The sequence below is a fragment of the Chiloscyllium plagiosum genome, unplaced genomic scaffold (assembly GCF_037043375.1).
Source record: "Chiloscyllium plagiosum isolate Xiang-an unplaced genomic scaffold, Cpla_swu_hap1 HiC_scaffold_35, whole genome shotgun sequence".
Classification (NCBI taxonomy): Eukaryota; Metazoa; Chordata; class Chondrichthyes; order Orectolobiformes; family Hemiscylliidae; genus Chiloscyllium; species Chiloscyllium plagiosum.
The window spans coordinates 21,090,341-21,112,037 of record NW_028270173.1 but is presented as its reverse complement, the minus strand read 5'-3'; the positions used below and the strand labels follow the sequence as shown (position 1 = coordinate 21,112,037).

The 21,697-nt window shown below is 42.3% G+C and overlaps 1 protein-coding gene across 1 annotated transcript; it reads right to left on the bottom strand.

Annotated features, from left to right (window-relative positions):
• Positions 1-17,674: 17,674 nt before the first annotated feature.
• Positions 17,675-20,609, bottom strand: LOC148140423 (uncharacterized). The gene is made up of 2 exons (XM_087978864.1): positions 20,546-20,609; positions 17,675-18,540 (listed from the first exon to the last, which is right to left on the bottom strand). The coding sequence occupies exons 1-2, from the start codon at positions 20,607-20,609 to the stop codon at positions 17,675-17,677; spliced, it is 930 nt and encodes a 309-aa protein (XP_087834990.1).
• Between the last annotated feature and the right edge of the window lie 1,088 nt (positions 20,610-21,697).

The window sequence follows — 21,697 nt, the reverse complement described above, 5'->3', positions numbered from 1 at the left end:
TATCCACCACTAATCCTTTGCAACATTTGTCCTATTTACTGATCTACTCCCGGGTTCTCCCATGTGCAGCAATTCTCGAAGATATCAGCAACTGCACAAGGTTTATCATTTACTGATGCCCCGCATCAATTCTTCATTTCAGTGTTCCTTACAACCATTTCACCCAATTACTGATCTCCTGAACACGTTCTCCACTCAATGTTGCCCTACACCAATCCTTATTTGATTGATGCCCTCGCCAAATTAAGGTGTGCCTTACACTAATTCAGACATTCTGTATTGTCCTGCTCCAATTCTCCCATTTAGTGCTACAACTGCCCCAAATCACGCATTTAGATCTAAACGACACAATTTTCCCCATTATTTGATGCTCAGTCCCAAATTCTCATATTTAGATAATCCCTTGCCCAATTCTTCCATTTAGTAGTTACTTGCAATGATTCTCCAATTTAGTGGAGCGTTGCCAGCATTCTTAAATTTAGGTAAGTTGGACCGAAGGTTGTGTTTCTGCACTGTACATCACTATGGCTCTATTCAGGTCTCCACTGCACCAATTCTCCCATTTGACAATCCTGCAAAAATCTGGGAAATGGAACAATTCTCCCTTTGATTATTATCTTGCCTCAGTTCTCACACTAAGAGTTTAATGGCACCTGCATGAATTCTCCAATTATTGATGCCCTGAATTTTCTTCCATTTAGTTGTTTCCAGAGACATTTCTTCCAAGTGCTGGTGCCCTGCTGAATAGTTTTCATTTAGTGGTGCACTGAACTGAATCTCCAATTCTCTGATGTTTGCAACATTTCTTCTTTTTCCTGGTTCCCTGGCACTATCCCCAATTTAGAAATGCACTGCTCCAATTCTGTAATATGTTGGCACTCCCACCAATTGTATAATATAATGGCACTGTGCACCGAATCTCACAATTATTGATTAACTCGTACCTTTATAGTAGTTCTTGAATTATGACGTCCTGATAATGTTTTCCACTCAGTATTGCCAACCGTCACATTGACCGGTTCGCTCGCCTAATTAAAGAGTGCCCTCATCTAATTCGTCCATCTGGAATAGTCGTGCCCCAATTATCTCATTTAGTGCTGTACTGCATCAATTCTCCCATTATCTGATGCCCTGTTCCAAATTCTCATATTTAGTTAAGCCTTTGCCCAATTCTCCCATTTCGTGAAGCGCTGCCAGCATTCTTACACTTAGGCAGGTTGTTTCTGCGCTGTACATCTCTATGGCTTTATTCATGACTCTGCTGCACCAATTCTCACATTTGGCAATCCTGCACAAATCCGGAATATGCTCAAATTCTCTCTTTGAGTCCTATCCTGCCCCAGTTCTCTCACTGAAAGTTAATGGCTCCTGCATGAATTCTCCAATTATTAATGCCCTACATCATTTCCTTCCATTTAGTTGTTCCCTGAGAGACTTCTTCCAAAGACAGGAGCCCTTTTGAATTCTTTTCATTTAGTCGTGCAACGAACTGAATTTCCAGTTTACAGATGCTTGCAAAATTGCTTCTTTTTACTAGTTCCCTGCTCCTATTCACCAATTTAGAAATGTTTTGCTCCAGTTCTGTTATTTATTGGCACTTCCACCAATTGTATAATGTAATGACACGGTGTACTGAATCTTCCATGTATTGACTCCCACCAATTTTCCCATTCATTTATACCCCTATACTAAATCTTCCATCACTGACGTCCTGAACAAGTTCTCCACTCAGTGTTGCCCAAGGCAACCATTTTATTGAATGATTCCCTCTCCCAATTTAGGGTGGCCCTACTCTAATTCTCCCATCTGGAACTGTCCTGCCCCAATTTTCTAATTTAGTGCTATACTGCAGCAATTCTCCCATTATCTGATACCCTGTTCCAAATTCTCATATTTAGTCAAGCCTTTGCCAAATTCTCCCATTTCGTGCTGCACTGCCCAAATTCTCCCATTTGATGCTACACTGCACCAATTCTCCCATTATCTGATGCTCTGTCTCAAATTCTAGTGGTGCACGGAACTGAATCTTCAATTTACTGATGCTTGCAATATGTCTTCATTTTTATTGATTCCCTGTCCCTATTCCTCAATTTAGACATGCATTGCTCCAAGTCTCTGTTATATTGGCACGCCCACCAATTTTCTCATGTAATGACACTGTGCACCGAATTACCCATTTACTGATTTCCACAAATTTTCCAATTTCCTCATACTCCTGTACTAATTCTACCATTTACTAGCGCTCGAGACAGACTCAAATATTTAGCGGTGTCCTACTCCAAGTTTCCCATTTACTCGTGCCATGCCTAACTTCTCTAATATATTTCCACTGCGCACCAGTTTTTCCATTTAGTATTTCTCTGTGTCAATTCTCCAATCTTAGAAATCCCTGCATCAAAATTCCAGAATTACTGATCCTGTACATATCCTGCCTTTAGTAGTAAACTGTAACAAATCTTCCATTTCGTGGTACACTGTATTGAATTTCCACCACTAATCCTTTGTGACATTTTCCTATTTACTATTTCACTGCCCGTGTTCTCCCATTTGCGCCAAATCTTGAAGTTATCAGCACTCTGCACCAAGTTTGTCATTTATTGATGCCCCGCACCAATTCTTCAATTCAGTGTTCCTGACCACCATTTCGGCCAATTACTGATGTCCTGAACAAGTTCTCCACTCAGTGTTGCCCTCCACCAATCCTTAATTTGACTGATGGCCTCGCCACATTTAGGGGTGCAACTACACTAATTCTGTATCCTGTATTGTCCTGCTCTAATTCGTGCTACATTGCCCCAAATCTCGCATTTAGATCTAAATTGCACATATTCCCCCATTATCTAATGTCCCGTTCAAAATTCTAGTATTTAGATAAACACTTGCACAATTATTCCATTCTGTACTTCCTTGCAATTATTCTCCAGACTACTGCCAGAATTCGCTAATTTTGGTGATCCCTGCATCAAATCTCCAGATTACCAATCCTACACATGTCCTGCTTTTTGTGGTGAACTGCAGGAGCTCTCCCACTTCATGGTGCACCGTATTGATTTTCCACCACTAATCCTTTACAACATTTTCCTACTTAGTAATTCACTGGCCGCGTTCTCCCATTTACACCAATTCTCGAAGTTATCAGCACCCTGCACCAGGTTTCTCATTTACTGTCGCCCCGGACTGATTCTTCATTTAAGTGTTCCTCACCACCATTCACCCAACTACTCTTGTCATGAACAATTCTCCACTCAGTGTTGCCCTCATATTGACTGTTGCCCTTGCCCAATTTAAGAGTGCCCGACTCAAATTCGCCAACCTGTATTGTCCTGCGCCAATTCTCTCACTTAATGCTACACTGCACCAATGCACTCATTATCTGATGCCCTGTTCCAACTTATCATATATCGATTATTCCAAGCCCAGTTCTTCGAATTAGTAATTACTTGCAATGATTCTCCAATTTACTGGAGCGCTGGCAGCATTCTTAAACTTAGGCAAGTTGGACCGAAGGTTATGTTTCTGCACTGTACATCACTATGGCTCTGTTCAGGTCTCTACTGCACCAATTCCCCCATTTGACAATCCTGCACAAATCCGGGAAATGCAACAACTCTCCCTTTGATTATTATCTTGCCCCAGTTCTCCCACTAAGAGTTTAGTGGCACCTGCATGAATTCTCCAATTATTGATGCCCTGAATTTCCTTCCATTTCGTTGTTACCAGAGACATTTCTTCCAAGTGCTGGTGCCCTGCTGAATAGTTTTCATTTAGTGGTGCACTGAACTGAATCTCCAATTCTCTGATGTTTGCAACATTTCTTCTTTTTCCTGGTTCCCTGGCACTATCCCCAATTTAGAAATGCTCTGCTCCAATTCTGTAATATGTTGGCACTCCCACCAATTGTATAATATGATGGCACTGTGCACAGAATCTCCCAATTATTGATTAAATAAAATTTTCCATTCCCTCGTACCCTTATCCTAGTTCTTCAATTATGGATGCCCTGATAAAATTTTCCACTCAGTATTGCCCAAGCCAACCATCACATTGGCCGGGTCGCTCGGCTAATTTAGGGATGCCCTCCTCTAATTCGCCCATTCAGAATAGTCGTGCCCCAATTATCTCATTTAGTGCTATACTGCATCAATTCTCCCATTATCTGATGCCCTGTTCCAAATTCTTATATTGAGTTAAGCCTTTGCCCAATTATCCCATTTTGTGCTCCACAGCCCCAATTCTCCCATTTACTGCTATACTGCACCAATTCTCCAATTATCTGATGCTCTGTTTCAAATTCAAGTGTTGCAAGGAACTGAGTCTCCAATTTACTGAAGCTTGCAACATTTCTTCATTTTGTTGATCCCTGCCAGAATTGCCCAATTTAGACATGCTCTGCTCCAAGTCTCTAATATATTTGCTCTCCCACCAATGTTCTAATGTAATGGCACTGCGCACCAAATCTCCCATTTATTGATTCCTACTAATTTTCCAATTTCCTCATGCCCCTGCAGTAATTGTTCCATTTACTGACGCCTGATACCGATTCTAATATTGAGGCGTGCCCCACTCCAAGTTTCCCATTTACCAGTGCCGTGCCTCAGTTCTCTAATATAGTTCCACTGTGCATCGGTTTTTCCATTTAGTATTTTTCAGCAACAATTCTTTAATCTTGGCAAACCCCGCATCAAATCTCCAAATGTCCAGTCCTACACATATCCTCCCTTTAGTGGTGAACTGCAGGAGTTCTCCCATTTCGTGGTGCATTGTATTGAATCTCCACCATTAATCCTTTGCAACATTTGCCCTATTTACTGATTCAATGCCTGTGTTCTCCCATTTGCTCCAATTATCGAAGTTATCAGCACCATGCACTAGGGTTCTCATTTACTGTTACCCCGCATCAATTCTTCAATTCATTGTTCACTATTTCCCCCAACGACTCTTGTCCTGAACAATTCTCCACTCAGTGTTGCCCTCATATTGACTGTTGCCCTTGCCCAAATTAAAAGTGCCCTACTCAAATTCTGCCAACCTGTGTTGTCCTGCTCCAATTCTCCCACTTAATGCTACACTGCACCAATTCGCCCATTATCTGATGCCCTGTTCCAACTTATCATATATCGATTACCCCATGTCCAATTAGTAGTTACTTACAATGATTCTCCAATTTAGTGGAGCGCTGCCAGCATTTTTAAATTTAGGCAAGTTGGACTGAAGTTTATGTTTCTGCACTGTATACCTCTATGGCTCTATTCAGGTCTCCACTGCACCAATTCTCCCATTTGACAATCCTGGACAAATCGAGGAAATGGACCAACTCTCCCTTTGAGCATTATCCTGCTTCAGTTCTCCCACTTAGACTTTAAGGGCATCTGCATGAAATCTCCAGTTATTGATGCCCTGCATCATTTCCTACCATGTAGTTATTCCCCGACATCCTTCTTCCAGGTACTGGTACAATGATGAATTTTCTTCATTTAGTGGTGCAATGAACTGAATCTCCAATTTACTGATGCCTCCATCATTTCTTTTTTTTTATTGTTTCCCTGGTCCTATCCCCGAATTTAGAAATGTTGTGCTGCAATTCTGTAATATATTGGCACTCCCACTAATTGTATAATGTAATGGTCCTGTGCACCCAATCACCCATTTAATGATTCCCACCAAATTTCCCATTTACTCATACCCTTATTCTAATACTTCCATTACTGACGTTCTGAAAAAGGTCTCCAATCAATGTTGCTCAAGCCAACCGTCATACTGACTGATTCCCTCGCCCAGTTTCAAGGGGCCCGACTCTAATTCTGCCATCCAGAATTATCCTGCTGCAATTCTCCCATTTAGCGCTTGACTGCACCAATTCTCCCATCATCTGTTGCCCTGTTCCAATTTCTCATATTGAGTTCAGCCTTTTGCCCAATTCACCCATTTAGTGATTCACTGCACCAATTCCCCCATTATCTGCTGCTCTGTCTCAAATTCCATTGGTGCACAGAACTGAATCTCCAATTTACTGATGCTTACAACATTTCTTCTTTTTATTGATGCCCTGCCAGTGTTCCCCAATTTAGACATGCTCTGCTCTAAGTGTCTAAATATTGGCACTCTAATTTAATGGCACTGTGCACGGAATCTCCCATTTATTGATTCCCACTAATTCTCTTATTTTCTCATGTCCTTGTCCTAATACTTCAATTTACTGATTCCACCATTTAGCAGTGCCCTACACCAAGTCTCCCATTTACTCGTGCCATGCCTGACTTCTCTAAAAAAGTTTCACTGCGCACCAGGTTTTTTCCATTTCGTAGTCCTCTGCAACAATTCTCTAAACTTGGCAAACCCTGCATCGAATCTCCAAATTACCAGTCCTACATATATCCTCCCTTTACAGTTGAACTGCAAGAACTCTCCCATTTCGTGGTGCACTCTATTGACTCTGCACCACTTATCCTTTGCAACATTTGTCCCATTTACTGATTCACTGCCGCTGTTCTCCCACTTGCACCGAATCTCCCATTTATTGATTCCCACCAAATTTCCCATTCACCAATACCCCTATACTAATGAATCCATTATCGATGTCTCAAACAAGTTCTCCATTCAGTGTTGCCCAAGCCATTTAGTGGTCTGCAGCCAGAATTCTCCAACCTTGGCAATCCCTGCATCAAGTCTCCAAATTACCGGTCCTACACATTTCCTCCCTTTAGTGGTTAACTGAACCAATTCTCCTATTTTGTGGTGCACTGTATTGACTCTCTACCACTAAACATTAGCAACATTTGTACTATTTACTGATTCGAGCGTTCTCCCATTTGCTCCATTTCTTGAAGTTATTAGCACCTTGCACCAGCTCTCTAATTTACTAATTCCCTGCAACAGTTCTTCAACTTTTTGTTGCCCAGCACCATTTCCTGCACAATACTGATACTGGACAACACCAATACTGATGTCCTGGACAAGTTCTCCACTCAGTGTTGCCTGAACACCAATCCTCATATTGGCTGATGCCCTCTCCCAATTTAGGGATGTCCTGCTCTAACTCTCCCATCCAGTATTGCGCTGCCCCAAAACTCCCACTTTGTACTCCTCTGCACCAAATCTGCCATTGAGTGCTACACTGCACCAAGTTCTCCCATTTCGAGCTAAACGGCACAGATTCTCACATTATCTGATGTCCTTTTCCAAATTCCCATATTTAGATACACCCTTGCACATTTCTTCCATTCTGTACTTCCTTGCAATGATTCGCCAATTTAGTGGTCCACGGCCAGAATTCTCTAATTTTGGCGATCCCTGCATCAAATCTCCAAATTACCGATCCTACCCATATCCTCCGTTCACTGGTGAAATGCAAGAACCCTCTCATTTCGTGGTGCACTATATTGAATCTCCACCACTGCTCCTTTTCAACAGTTGACCTATTTATTGCCCGTGTTCTCCCATTTGATCTAACTCTCGAAGTTATCAGCACCCCGCACCAGGTTTCTCATTTACTGATGTCCCGCGAGATTTCTTCAATTCAGTGTTCCTTACCACCATTTCCGCCAATTACTGATGTCCTGAACAAGTTCTCCACTCAGTGTTGTCCTCATATTGACTGATGCCCTCGCCCAATTTAGAGGTGCCCTACACTAATTCTGCCATCCTGTATTATCCCTTCCCAATTCTTCCATTTAGTGCGACACTGCACGAATTCTCCCATTATCCCCAATTTAGTGGAGCGCTGCTAGAATTCTTAAATTTAGGTTTGGACAAGTTAGACAGAAGGGTGTGCTGTATATATCGATGGCTCTATATGGGCTCAGCTTCCCTGTACCAATTCTCCCATTTACCAATTCTGCACAAATCCCGGAAATGCACCAATTCTCCCTTTGAGTATTATATATGTCCCAGTTCTCCCACTTAGAATTTAATGGCACCTGCCTGAATTCTGCAATTATTGCATCACTTCCTTCCATTTAGTTGTTTCCTGATACAATTCTTCCACCTGTTGCTACCCTGCTGATTGTTTTTTTCATTTAGTAGTGCACTTAACAGAATTTCCAATTTACTGATGCTTGCAACATTTCTCCCTTTTACTGGTTCCCTGCCCCAATTCCCCAATGTAGACATACTGTGTTCCAATTCTCTGAGACATTGGCACACCCATCAATTTTCTATTGCAATTGCACTCTGCACAGAATCTCCCATTTATTGATTCCCAACAAGTCTCCCATTTACTCATACCCCCTGGACGAATTGTTCCATTTACTGATGCTCGAGCCCTATTCTACCATTTAGGGGTGCCCTATACTAATTTTCCTATTTGCTGCTGCCATGCCTCAGTTCCCTAATTTAGTTCTACTGTGCATCAGGTCTTCCAATTAGTATTTATCTGCAATGATTTTCCCATTTAGTGGTCCGCAGTCAGAATTCTCTAATCTTGGCAATGTCTGCATCTCATCTCCAGAATTACCGATCCATGGTTTGTTTCCATGCTGTACGTCTCCATGGCTCGATTTAGGGCTTGCCCGCAGCACCAAGTCCCCCATTTACCATACCTGCACATATCCAGGAAATGGACCAACTCTCCCTTTGAGTATTATCCTGCCCCAGTTCTCCCTCTTAGAATTAAATGTCACCTGCATGAATTCTCCAAATATTGATGCTCTCCATCAAATCCTTGCATTTAATTATTCCCTGGTACACTAATTCCACATAGGAGTGCCCTACTGAATTCTTTATTCATTTCGTGGTGCACTGAACTGAGTCTCCAATTTACTGATGCTTGCAACATTTCTACCTTTTTTATTCCCTGGCCCTATTCTCCAGTTTAGACTTGCTGTGCCCAATTCACTAAGATATTCTCTATGTGGGGCTCCGTTTCCCTCCAACAATTCTCACATTTACCAATTCTGCACAAATCCAGGAACTGCACCAACTCTCCCCTTGAGTGTTGTCCTGCCCCAGTATTTCCACCTATGAATTTAATGTAATTTTCTAATGTAATGTCACTGTGCACCAAATCTCACATTTATTAATGCCCGCCATGTCTCCCATTTACACATACCTCTGTACTGATTCTTCCATTTACTGATACCGTAGCCTGATTCTACCACTTTGATGCGCCCTACTCTCGTTCTCCCACTTACTGGTGCGATGCTCAAATTCTCTAATTCAGTTCCACTGCACATCAGTTCGTCCATTTAGTATTTCTCTGCAATAATTCTCCCATTGAGTGACCTGATGCCAGAATTCTCGAATTTTCCCTGCATCAAATCTCCAAATTACTGACCCTGCAGTTATCCTCCCTTTTGTGGTGAACTGCACCAACTGTCCCGTTTCATGGTGCACTGTATTGAATCGCCACCACGAATCCTTTTCAACATTTGTCCGAGTTACTGATTCACTGCCCGTGTTTTCCCATTTTCTACAATTTTTGAAGTTATCAGCACCCTGCACCAGGGCTCTCATGTACTGATGCCCCGCATCAATTCTCCAATTCAGTGCTTGTTCAGCACCATTTTCCCCTTTTACTGATATCCTGAACAAGTTCTCAACTCAATGTTGGAGAATATTAGAGAATTGGCACACATTTCAAAATTGGTGGAAATGCTGCTAAGCAACACCGAATTGAGCAATTGGTGCGGGAATCAGTTAATGAGAGATAAGCTGCAGGGTGCTGACAACGTCGCGAATTGGAGCAAAGTATGGAACACGGGCAGTGAATCAGTAAATAGGGCAAATATTGCAAATTATTGGTGGTGGAGATTCAATACAGTTCAATACAAAATGGGAGAGTTGCTGCAGTTCACCAGAAAACGGAGGATATGTTCAGGATCGGTAATTTGTAGAATTGATACAGGGATCGCCAAGATTAGGTAATTAGATTAGATTAGATTACTTACAGTGTGGAAACAGGCCCTTCGGCCCAACAAGTCCACACCGATCCGCCGAAGCGCAACCCACCCATACCCATACATTTACCCCTTTGACGTAACACTACGGGCAATTTAACATGGCCAATTCACCTGACCTGCACATCTTTGTGACTGTGGGAGGAAACCGGAGCACCCGGAGGAAACCCACGCAGACACGGGGAGAATGTGCAAACTCCACACAGTCAGTCGCCTGAGTCGGGAATTGAACCCGGGTCTCTGGCACTGTGAGGCAGCAGTGCTAACCACTGGGCCACCGTGCCGTCCACAATTCTGGCAGCAGACCACTAAATGGGAGATTTGTTGCAGAGAAATACTAAATGGAAGAACTGGTGCACAGTGGAACTAAAAACGAAAACTGAGGGATGGAACCAGTAAATGGGAGAATGAGAGTAGGGCACCCCTAAATGGTATAATTGGCTGAGCGCATCAGTAAATGGAAGAATTCACATTGGAGTATGAATATTGGGAGAATTGGTGGGCATCAGTAAATGGGAGGTTTAGTGCATAGGGCCATAACATTTGAAATTTGGTAATATATTGAGAGCCAATATATTCGAGAATTGGAGCAAAGCAGGTATAAATTGGCGAAAAGGGGCAGGGAATCAATAAAAAGAAGAAATGTTGCAACCATCAGTAAATTGGAGACTCACTTCAGTGCACCACTAAATTTTAAAAAATTATCAGGACATCTTTAAGTTGAGGAAGTGTATCAGGGCTGAAAATGTGTTGCTGGAAAAGCGCAGCAGGTCAGGCAGCATCCAAGGATCAGGAGAATCGATGTTTCGGGCATGAGCCCTTCTTCAAAAATTAGGAAAGTGTGCCAAGCAGGCTAAGGTAAAAGGTAGGGAGGAGGGACTTGGGAGAAGGGTGTTGGGAATGCGATAGGTGGAAGGAGGTTAAGGAGAGAGTGATAGGTCGGAGTGGGAGTGCGGGCGGAGAGGTCAGGAAGAAGATTACAGGTTAGGAAGGTGGTCCTGAGTTCAAGGTTTGGGACTGAGACAAGGTGGGGGGAGAGGAAATGAGGAAACTGGAGAAATCTGAGTTCATCCCTTGTGGTTGGAGGGTTCCAAGGCGGAAGATGAGGCGCTCTTCCTCCAGTCGTCGTGTTGCTATGGTCTGGCGATGGAGGAGTCCAAGGACCTGCATGTAACGTGACTGAGGAGCGTCTGGGCAGAGGAAATGAGCTGGGGTGTGCAGTGAGAGAGGGACTCACTGAAATCTTTGTAGAGGAAGGAAGAGAGCTTCTTCAAGCAAGGCATCCTTGTAAGAGGATTGACAATAGGTTAAAATCTTCTAGGAGAAAGTGAGGACTGCAGATGCTGGAGATCAGAGCTGAAAATGTGTTGTTGGAAAAGCGCAGCAGGTCAGGCAGCATCCAAGGAGCAGGAGAATCGATAGTTCAGGCATGAGCCCTTCTTCAGGAATGAGGGAAGTGTGCTAAGCAGGCTAAGATAAAAGGTAGGGAGGAGGGAGTTGGGGGAGGGGCGTTGGAAATGCGATAGATGGAAGGAGGTTAAGGTGAGAGTGATAAGGTGAGGGTGAGAGGCCAGAGTGGGGGCAGAGAGGTCAGGAAGAAGATTGCAGGTTAGGAAGGTGGTGCTGAGTTCGAGGGTTGGGACTGAGACAAGGTGGGGGAGGAGAAATGAGGAAACTGGAGAAATCTGAGTTTATCGCTTGTGGTTGGAGGGTTCCTAGGCGGAAGATGAGGCGCTCTTCCTCCAGCTGTCGTGATGCTATGGTCTACCGATGGAGGAGTCCAAGGACCTGCATGAAACATTGCTGAAGAGCTTTTGGGCAGAGGAGATGACCTGGGGTGTGCAGTGAGAGAGGGACTCACTGAAATCCTTGTAGAGGGAGGAAGAGAGCTTCTTCAAGGAAGGCATCCTTGTAAGAGGATTGGCAGTAGGTTAAAGTCTTCTAGGAGAAAGTGAGGACTGCAGATGCTGCAGAAGTGTATCAGGGAACATCTAAGTGGAAGGAATTGATGCAGGCCTTCAATAATTGGAGAATTCATGTAGGTGCCTTTAAATTCGAAGTGGGAGAACTGTGGCAGGATTATACTCGAAGTGAGAGCCTTGGCACCTCCTGGATTTGTGCAGGAGTGGTAAATGAGAGAATTGGTCCAGCGGAGACCACAATAGAACCATGGAGATGTACAGCATGGCAACAGGCCCTTTGTTCCAACATATCCATGTCTGAATTTATGAATTCTGGCTGCATCCACTAAATCAACCTGGCCAAGGAAACACTGACTACACAATTAGAAGACCCAAAGACACATACACCAAACACCACTGACTTCATCAGCAAGGATAGTATCATCAAGCTACTGGACCTCTCCTTACCACGCACTTCACTTTCAAAAACAAAATCTACAGACAAACCAATGGCATGCCCATGGGATTTCCAATATCAGGATTCTTAGCAGAGGCAGCAATGCAGAGACTCGATCAAACAGCTCTGCCAACCATCCTACCCAAACTTTGGGTCCGCTACGTGGGTGACACCTTTGTCATCAGTAAATGCAACAAATTAGAGGAAACCTTCAAGACCAGCAATAATATACTTACTGGCATAAAATTCACTAAAGAGGAGGAAAACAACAATAAACTGCCATTCCTAGATGTCACAGTAGAGCGAAAAACCAGCATCTAAAGGAAAATAATACAAACGGGCCAGATATTGAATTCAGAAGCAACCATCGCAACATCTACAAATGAAGCTGCATCAGAACATTATTTCAATGAGCCATCACACACAGCAGCACAGAGGAACTACTCAGAGTAGAGGAAAATCACCTATACAGTGTATTCAAATAGAATGTGTCCCCAATGAACACAGTTCGCCGATCTTTCAGCAACAACCCCAAACAAATAGACAAAACGCATTAATAAACCTTAGCCACTCTCCCCTACATCAAAGACATCTCTGAAATGACTGCCAGACGACCGAGACACCTTGGCATCATGGTAGCCCACAAACCCACCAATACACTAAAACAGCCGCTAATTAACTTAAAAGATCCTATACAGACAGCAAGCAAAGCTAATGTAAGTTACAAAATACAATGCAATAACTGGGAGAAACACCACATTGGACAAGCAGGCAGAGGATTAGCTGCCAGAATACATGAACTTCAACTGGCCACAAAGCGACATGACCCTCTCAACACATCCATCCTAGGACAAGCCATTAAAGAAAACACACATGAGAATAGCATTCCAACCGGAACTCTAACAACAACCACATTGACTTGGACCCCATTTACCAGCCCCTGAGAAAAAGAACAGGAAATGACATCATCATATGAAATGACGCCACCACGAGAAATGACATCACTGACACAAGGAAACCCAAACGTATAATCAGAAAGCTGGAAACCCCAGCAGTGTTTCATCCAGAGTTTCACTGAACATGTTACCTAGTATTGTGACAAAACGTCTGAAAATGAACCTTCCAGGTAAGTGAGCAAGTCTACGCCCAGGACCTCAACCTGAACTACAAATCTTCTCATTACTGTCTGAGATATGAGTCTGATTCCGTGCTGTGCATCTTCATGACTGTATCTCTGTCTGCCTCCTGTCCTTGACAAGCATTTACAGTAAGCTATGTGATCCCCACAGAAACAAAGCCAGTGTCTGTCAGGCGTTAGAACTCTGAGTTTTGAAATGGTGATGAGGGACCTGATTGCCTCAGCCTGATCTTAATGGCGTGTGGAACATAAGGTCATTCAAGAGGTAGATTCAAGTGGTCAACTATCACCATTGTAAATCACACTGTGCAATCAGACTGTTCTGGAGAATGTGACCGTTAAACTGAGGTCTTTTAGCGCAGAGAGAGGAATCTCACAACAGGGTCACATGAGCCTTCAAGTTGCGTCTTTCCAATCTCATCCTTCTCTTCCTCCCACAGTTACTGAATTCAACGAAAAATGAAGAAGCATTCTTAAGAGCCATTGTCATTTTCTATCAGAAAGATCTTCACAACATGATTTCTTTGGTTCTACTTCTACTGAGAGTCATGACAGTTTACGAAAATGTATACTATTTTCCCACAAGATCTCCCTCAACGATATAGAAGTCCCTCGAAGATTTCTGTAGTCATTCCAATTTGTGAAAAAACATTCTTTATTAAATTTCCGGAAGGAGTCTCCACTGTGCTGTAATTTAGAACTTCCAAAAAATCCATTCATATCAACATTTCACAGAATTATATATTTCATCTCAGGTACCACTAAAACTGTGGCACTTTAACCCATTATTAATGAAGAAAATCTATCTCACATCTGCTTAAATTTACTCAGTGCCCAAGGAGCGAACTCATATTCCACAGATTTATGACCCTTTGCGGGAGAGAAGTTCTGCTCATCTGCTATCACTTACTCAAAAACAGTGCACTCTCATTCTACATTGCCCTACAGAAAGGAAACATCCTCACTGGGTTTCTTTTGTCAATTATAAAATCAACTATCAAAGTTCAAAGTACTAACAGCTTTGGCAGATACCTATGATATCACACGCTGTCTGTTGCAAGAGGGGGCTTAGACGTGGGAATTCATAAAGAGATTTGAGAGACAGAAATTAAGGGGAAGGAACTAGTTTTAGGGAGCGAATGGAAGCATGTAAAGGCCATAAATCTGAAAGCCCTGAACTTAGAATGATAAAAAGAAAATAACACATCAGTTGAAATAATGGTAGACACACAAAACCTCATTGTTGGACTTTCATCGGGGCACTTATTGAAGTGCTGGAAAGTCGAAGTAATCCTCAGGTAAAAGCGAATCTGGAAAGGAAATGGATATTTAATGATAAGAGTGTTATACAGGGCACATTCTTCATCACCCACTGACAAAATGATTCAGTAGAATGAAGGTTTTGTGTCTTTCATTTCAAGGAAGTCCACTTTCTTCATTTTTCAGATCAAGAGCACCTGAAATGGTTGGAAAATAACAGACACAGCCCAGGAGTGATCCCATAACTTAAAAAGGAATGACCTGGAGTCTGCTGTAAAGAGGATGAAGAAGCAGAGACGAGAAGCAATATGGTGATTGTCACAGTTCCGGTGTTTAACAGGAACTTGTTGATTTGGCGAGCATTCATTGTACAGGGCTGTTACTTAAGTGTCAGATAAAAGTGACTCTGGTGGAACAACAAGAGTAAGATTCTCGTGAACAGTGCTGAGGAGGTTCCACAGCAGTCCATCATTTTGCAAAAATAACTGCGACTGTTTGCTTTCTTCATTACCTTCTTCACCTGCATGCTTACTTTCAGAGATTGGTGTACATGCGCACCCATCAATTGTTGCACCTCCTAACCTCCCAATGTATTGTCATTCAGGTAATAATCTGCCTTCCTGTTTTTGTTATTAAAGTGGATACAGTCACATTTATCCATCTGTCATCTTCATCTGCTGTGCATTTGGCCATGAAAATATTTTTTTCAAATTACGCTGAAACATCTGTGTATCCACATCTGTCCAAATGTCTTGCAAAATGGTGTAATCGTACTCAGCTCTCCAATTCCTCTGACTGTTCGTTCTATATGAACATCACCCTCTGTGTGAAAACTATATCCCTCAGGTTCCATTAAAATGTTTCCCTTTTTATCCTAATATCTATGCCCTTGTGTTTTAAAATTCCATATCCTGGGGAAAAGACCTTGGCTATTAACTTTATCTATGCCCAGCCATGATTTTATAAACCTCTATGTGAACATCCCTATGGTCCAAAGATTAAGAAGTGTTACGACATATCCAGCTGCTGCTAATCGTCTTTCCCTCCAATCTCAGTAATATCTTTACAATTGTTTACTACGCCAATTCCAGTTCAATAACATCCTACCTATTGTAGGACTAACCGAATTGTATTCAGTACGCCAAATGTAGCTGTAATAATGATCTGCTCTGCCGCAACAAGATGTCCCAATTTTGTACTCAATTTCTAACCAATGAAAGCAACCATTCGAAACGTCTCCTTAATCACCCATCTAACAATGTGCAACTTTGAAGAAACTATGCATCTGCCTCCCGAGGTCACTCTGCTGGACAACACTCAACAGTTCCCAACCATTAACCCTGCAATTCCTACCTTGGTCTGTGTCACATAAATGTATTAGCTCACATCTATCCAAAGTAGACCCCCTCTTCCGCTATATGCTCATATGTAGCAAGACACGCACAGTATTGATGCACCATCTAATGCCTTTAACATCCGATCCCTCTGCCAACGCACATATGCAGCAATGTGTACCCTACATAAGATGCAATTCAACAACTTATCCAGGCTCCTGGCATAGCATCTTCCCAGCTTGTGGTGTCTACCAATCACATGGACAGGACAGCATACACAATGGAACGCTACCACCGCTGGTCCCCATTCAAACCACGCATCATCGTGACTTGGAAATTTATTGCCAATACTTCACTGTCACTGTGTCAAGAAGTCTCCTTGTCACAGACTAAGGCCGTTGTTCAATATTGGCCTGGACGCTGCTGTCGTCAGTCCCCATGAAAAAGCCATCTGTAGTTTTGATGGATCCGGGTCACAATGTTGTTGTGAATTCATCCAGTAGTACTTCCATCTCCTCTCTACATCGATCTCCAGTCCTCTGGACTTACTAACCATTGTTCCTGCCCACTTGGTCCAACCCTTCAGCGTTCTAACTGTTTGTATCAATTTAGAATGAAAAGTGTAGAATACCAGGTTAGAACCTCCCAAAACATTTCACGAAGGTCGCCCATACTCTAACTCTTCCAGTTGTTTTAGGCAGATGTAAGGTACATATTCTAGCTTTGATGCACCTGGTCAAACCACTTGGCTTCAAATAAAACAATTTATTTACACACCACTGAATGAAACACAAATTGAAATATAATTGGACAACCGAACCAACACGACAACCCCCACAACTTAACAAAGGAGCTGTTCCAATTTGCTGCAACAACCCCATAAAAACAGCCCTTGGAAAAAACGTTTAGTTAAAACTACAGGTTCTTACGGGAGAGATGTTAGAGAGAGGCATCTGTCGAATCAAGGAAGCCTTTTGTTTTCCTCACAGCGTTCTTTGACCAGAATTGTGCAGCCTGTGTGCTGATACCTAAAACCAAACTAGAAGAAAACCACCCTGAGCTGGTCGAACTGGCCACTCCCCTTTCATTGGACAAGTGTCTTTTTAAAACCAAAAGACCTTTTCCCTGATTATTGCTTGAGGCAGTATCTGTTAGCCATGATCAAAGTGGCCTAAACAGAGACAAATCTGAACCTCTGCCTTTCACAATCCCTTTTGGAAAAAAAAATACAAGGACAACAGGACCCTGTTAAGGCAGCAGTATCATCACGATAGACACAGTAAAATATCAGTCACTTGATTAATAATGACGTATTTTATTTTGTTCATTCCAGAACGTGGGCATCCCTGCCAAGGTTGGCATTTTCCCAAAGGGCAGCTAAGACTCAATCCTAATGCTCTGAGATCGACATGGCTGTGGATCGGACATCACATAGACGATGGATATGCTTAAAAGCCGTCAGAGGTTCTTGCCGAAAGACAATCAGTTTTTGAAGACAATTAATTTTCCCGCATGTTAATCATGAATGGCGACATAATCAACATTGTGCTCGCGCTATTTGCATAGAAAATTCATCATTTGCCACGGTGGAATTTCAACCTCTGTCCCCAGGATATGAGTTTGGGTTTTAGAATGCTGGAGCAGTGAGGTTATAATTAAACTACCAACTCCCCCATCAATATTAATTATTTTCATAACTTTCTGAGCAGAACATAAGGAGATTTCAGCAAGTTCTTCACCTCCTCTCTGAATCTCCTCTGGGTCAGTGCATAAATACAAGTGTTTGTGCAGGAGCTGGTGCACATCAGCAGGAACGCTGCCCTGATTGCCACATAGAGTGAGTTTGAAACTTGGAGAGACGTAATGTGGGCAAAGCTGACGCAGATATGGATGACAGTGATGGGGGCTGACAGCACCATGAAGCAGCCAGAGATGGTGAAGAGCAGAATGATGGAGGTCCTCCTGCTCTTCAGCTCGGGGTCTCTGCCCATATCCCCAGCACCACCTCTGCTGTCCTTCAGAGCCCGGCGAACTCTGCTGGCTGCTAGGATATGGCCAGCGGTGAGAGTGTTCAACAGCAGGAGCAGGGGAATAGGAAGAAACATGTTTGAGATGTTGGTGAGCCATCGGTGAGCTGCCCAGGCCGGTGAAGTGAGGTAACCGGTGACGGTGCGGCAGCCCCACTGTACATTGTTCAGAACATGAGAGGGCTCATAGCGAAAAGACAAGGGAATGTTGACCATGATGTTAAGAGAACTCACGATGAATATGACCACGTTAGCCATTCTTTCAGTGCAATACATCCCCTTCAATTTGTTGCAGCAAATTGCTACAAAGCGGTCAAAGGTGAAGGCGATGGTAAACCAGATGGAGAGTTGGATGCTGAACCCTTGCAGGAAGGCACTGAGCCGGCAGGCGGGGGTGTAGCTCAGCAGTGAATCCGGGAAATGATACTTGAAGATCTGGCTCACAATCACGTTGAAGACAAGGACCATCATATCTCCTGTTGCCATGGCAATCATGTAGTGAGTGATTCCTTTGGAAAGGCCGCAATTCCCTTGGGAAAGAATCAACACTGTCATCACGTTTGCTGTAAGGAAAATCAAATCGTGAGATGTATCCAAACACCCAGAGATGTGTAGCGATAAGGCCTTGGGTTAGACAAGACTGATGTGCTGCTGGCAATTTTAGACTTGAACTTCAATGGAAAACAGTGAAATCTCATTAGCAATACATTGTCTGTGTCATGGAAATAATCAAAGGGTAATTTCAGGACTGGTATATTCAATTGCTCATCACTTTGCACCGTTTGCTCTCCTGATTTCAAGGAAACAAATAGCATTATTTTAGAAGTCACTCAGAGAAGGACCATTGCCACATTCCTGCGATTAAGGTCTTGTTGGCTAAAGTGAGGTTATGCCCATCTCCATTCGAGTCTGGAAGAATATAAGGTGATCTCATTGAAACATATAAGATCTTGCAGGGACGAGACAAAGTGGAACACAAAAAGAGATATTTTCTTTCGACTACAGTGATTAAGACGAGGGGACACGGTATCAGAATAAACTGTTTCCTTTTTCAAACAAACGTAAGAAATGTATTATTCTCCGAGAGAGTGGTTGGAGAGTGCAATTCTGTTCCCTTGAAGGTAATGGGATGTTGGCGTATAAGATTGAGTTAGACAGATTTGGATACACAAAGGAGTGGAAGGCTATGGTTTCCAGGCAGAATAACTGTCAGCCATTGATGACTCATTTTAATGATTGCAAGGATGAGATCGAGAATTTCTGTTCCAATTGTTTATGATCCCATTTTCTGCTTAAGCAGGAACAGCCAAAGCACTCTCCCATGAGGGGAACATCGTCTTAGCATTTACCCTGTCAAGATCCTTAAGAATCTGATATGTCTCAATTGGATCACTGTTCATTCTTCTAAACTCCGGACAGTAGACTCCAAAACTGTTCAATTTATGACCATAAGACAGTCTTTCCATCCCTCTGATCATCCTAATTGTCCTCGTATGAATTGTGCCACAGGAAAATGTATTTCCTTTGTTACTGAACGAAATTGCTCACAGTGTTCCAAATCAATTCTCAGAGCTGCTTGGAACTTGCAGAAAGACGTCCCTATTGTTGCACTGCAACCCTCTTGAAGTAAGAGTCCAGAATTCCACACGCCTTCCTTATCACAACGTGTTCCTGTTTGCTAATTATCTGTTTTTTTGTTTTTCTGAAGGCCCCATTTCCCTTTGTGTACCTGCTTCCTGATGCGTGTCACCATTTAAATAAAACTCTATTGCTTTTTCTCCCTTCTCAAATGAACAACTTGACATCTTCCCACATTATTCACCATTTGCAAGATTTTGCCCATTTACTTTTTCTATCAGTATCTCTCTGAAAAAAGCGTTTGTATCCCTCTCAAAATATACCTTTCCATACAGTTTGCTATCGTCTGCAATATTCCACTTGATGACATTAAGATTTTCTAAATGTTCAGCTATCCCATCGTAATTACCCGATTCCAATGCTTTTTTAATTGATCTAGCTACCCGCATTTTGCTATCCTTCCTTTTGAATAGGAATGATGCATTGACAGTTTTTTCATGCCTGTGCAACTTCTCCACAATAATAATGCAGACATTATTTCTGCACCTACCTATTTCAGAATGCAAGGTCGCAAGTCATCAGAGGCAGGAACGTTATTTGCTATAAACCATATCAATTCGTGAAATACTCCTCTTTTAATGATGGTCTTCTGACTTACTCCCTCTACCTCATTCCTCGTGTTATTGGGATGTTGAAAGTTTCATCCAACGTCAAGACTGATGGAAAATAAACGTTTAACTCCTCTACCGTTTAATTTCGTTACTTCAAACATAGTTGTTTCCAATTCAATCAGCTAGGACAGGACAAACTGGACTCAAACCGAAATCAATGGTAATTAAAAGAAAGGAAAACTCAGTAGGAAGCAAATGTACAATTCGGAGTGAATATCAAATTGCAAAGATTCAATTTAAAACAGAAGAGGTAAGCAAAATGACACAGCGGTTTCTAATCACTTACCTGGAATTCCAAAAATTGCAAGAACAGGAAAAAGAATTTCTATTAGAAGCGCCTGCACTCGCATTTTCAGGTGTAAGCAGACAAAGTCCAAATGAGTGAATGCACTGAAACACACTTAATTTATACACAAGCCAATCCTCCAGTGAAACAGTAAACAGATCTCATTAAACATGCTATTTCTAACGAACAAATTAACATCTCGCTTAACTGAGCAGCATTTTCAGTGAGTTGTATTATCCCCCGAGGATCAGGACCAGTTCTCTCAGGCTCCACAGCTCTTAATTCTCAGGAGGTCATTCAAGACCTGAATGCTTCAGCTCAACTTTTACCAGGCACGGAGAGGTGGTTAGTTCAAGAGGAGGATGCAAATCACCAAGTTTTAGACTTTTAAGTCAACCTGTGCTACGTCACGGCTCTGGACAAAGTCAGAGTTGAATCCAGGCCTTCTGACCCATCCAGAGTGATCCTACAAATGTGCGACGTGAGCCCTCAGTTACACATTTCTAGTCTCACCATAGTCTTTCTCTTTTTAGTTATTGCATTCTGTGAAAAATAAAAAAAAACTTTTTACAGCCATTTTCATTTTCGAACAGAAAGATTGTTTTAAACGTGATTTCGATGGTATTCATCGACAGCAGTGACAGCATATACAATATACAGTTATACATTACAATGGTTGACATATAAAACACATTTTACTTAAGTCTGTTTAGACTAGGAGATCTAAACTCACATTGTCAGCAACAAAATCGATTTAAAACGAAGTTTCTATTGGAATATTGTTCTCTCAGGCAAATAAATTATTTTTATGCAAGACAGCTCAAGTTTTAAAGTCCCAAAAATTCATTTCGTTCCCCACAATATCTCACCAGAAGAAAAATAATGCTTTAAACATTCCTGTGTTCATTCAATGTTTTTTTTTCGCTTTGTTCAATACATTTCTGGAAGGAGCCACAGCAGTTCTGCAGTTCAGAATCAACTACTGATAAAATATATTCACGTCAACATATCACCGGATTTTGCATTTCGCCTTAGTGACTGAGAAAACCATAATCATTTTATCTATTACTAAATAACGTTCTGCCAACATCATTCTTAAATTCACTCAATGTTCCAGCAACCAACACACATTCCATAGAATCATGACCGTTG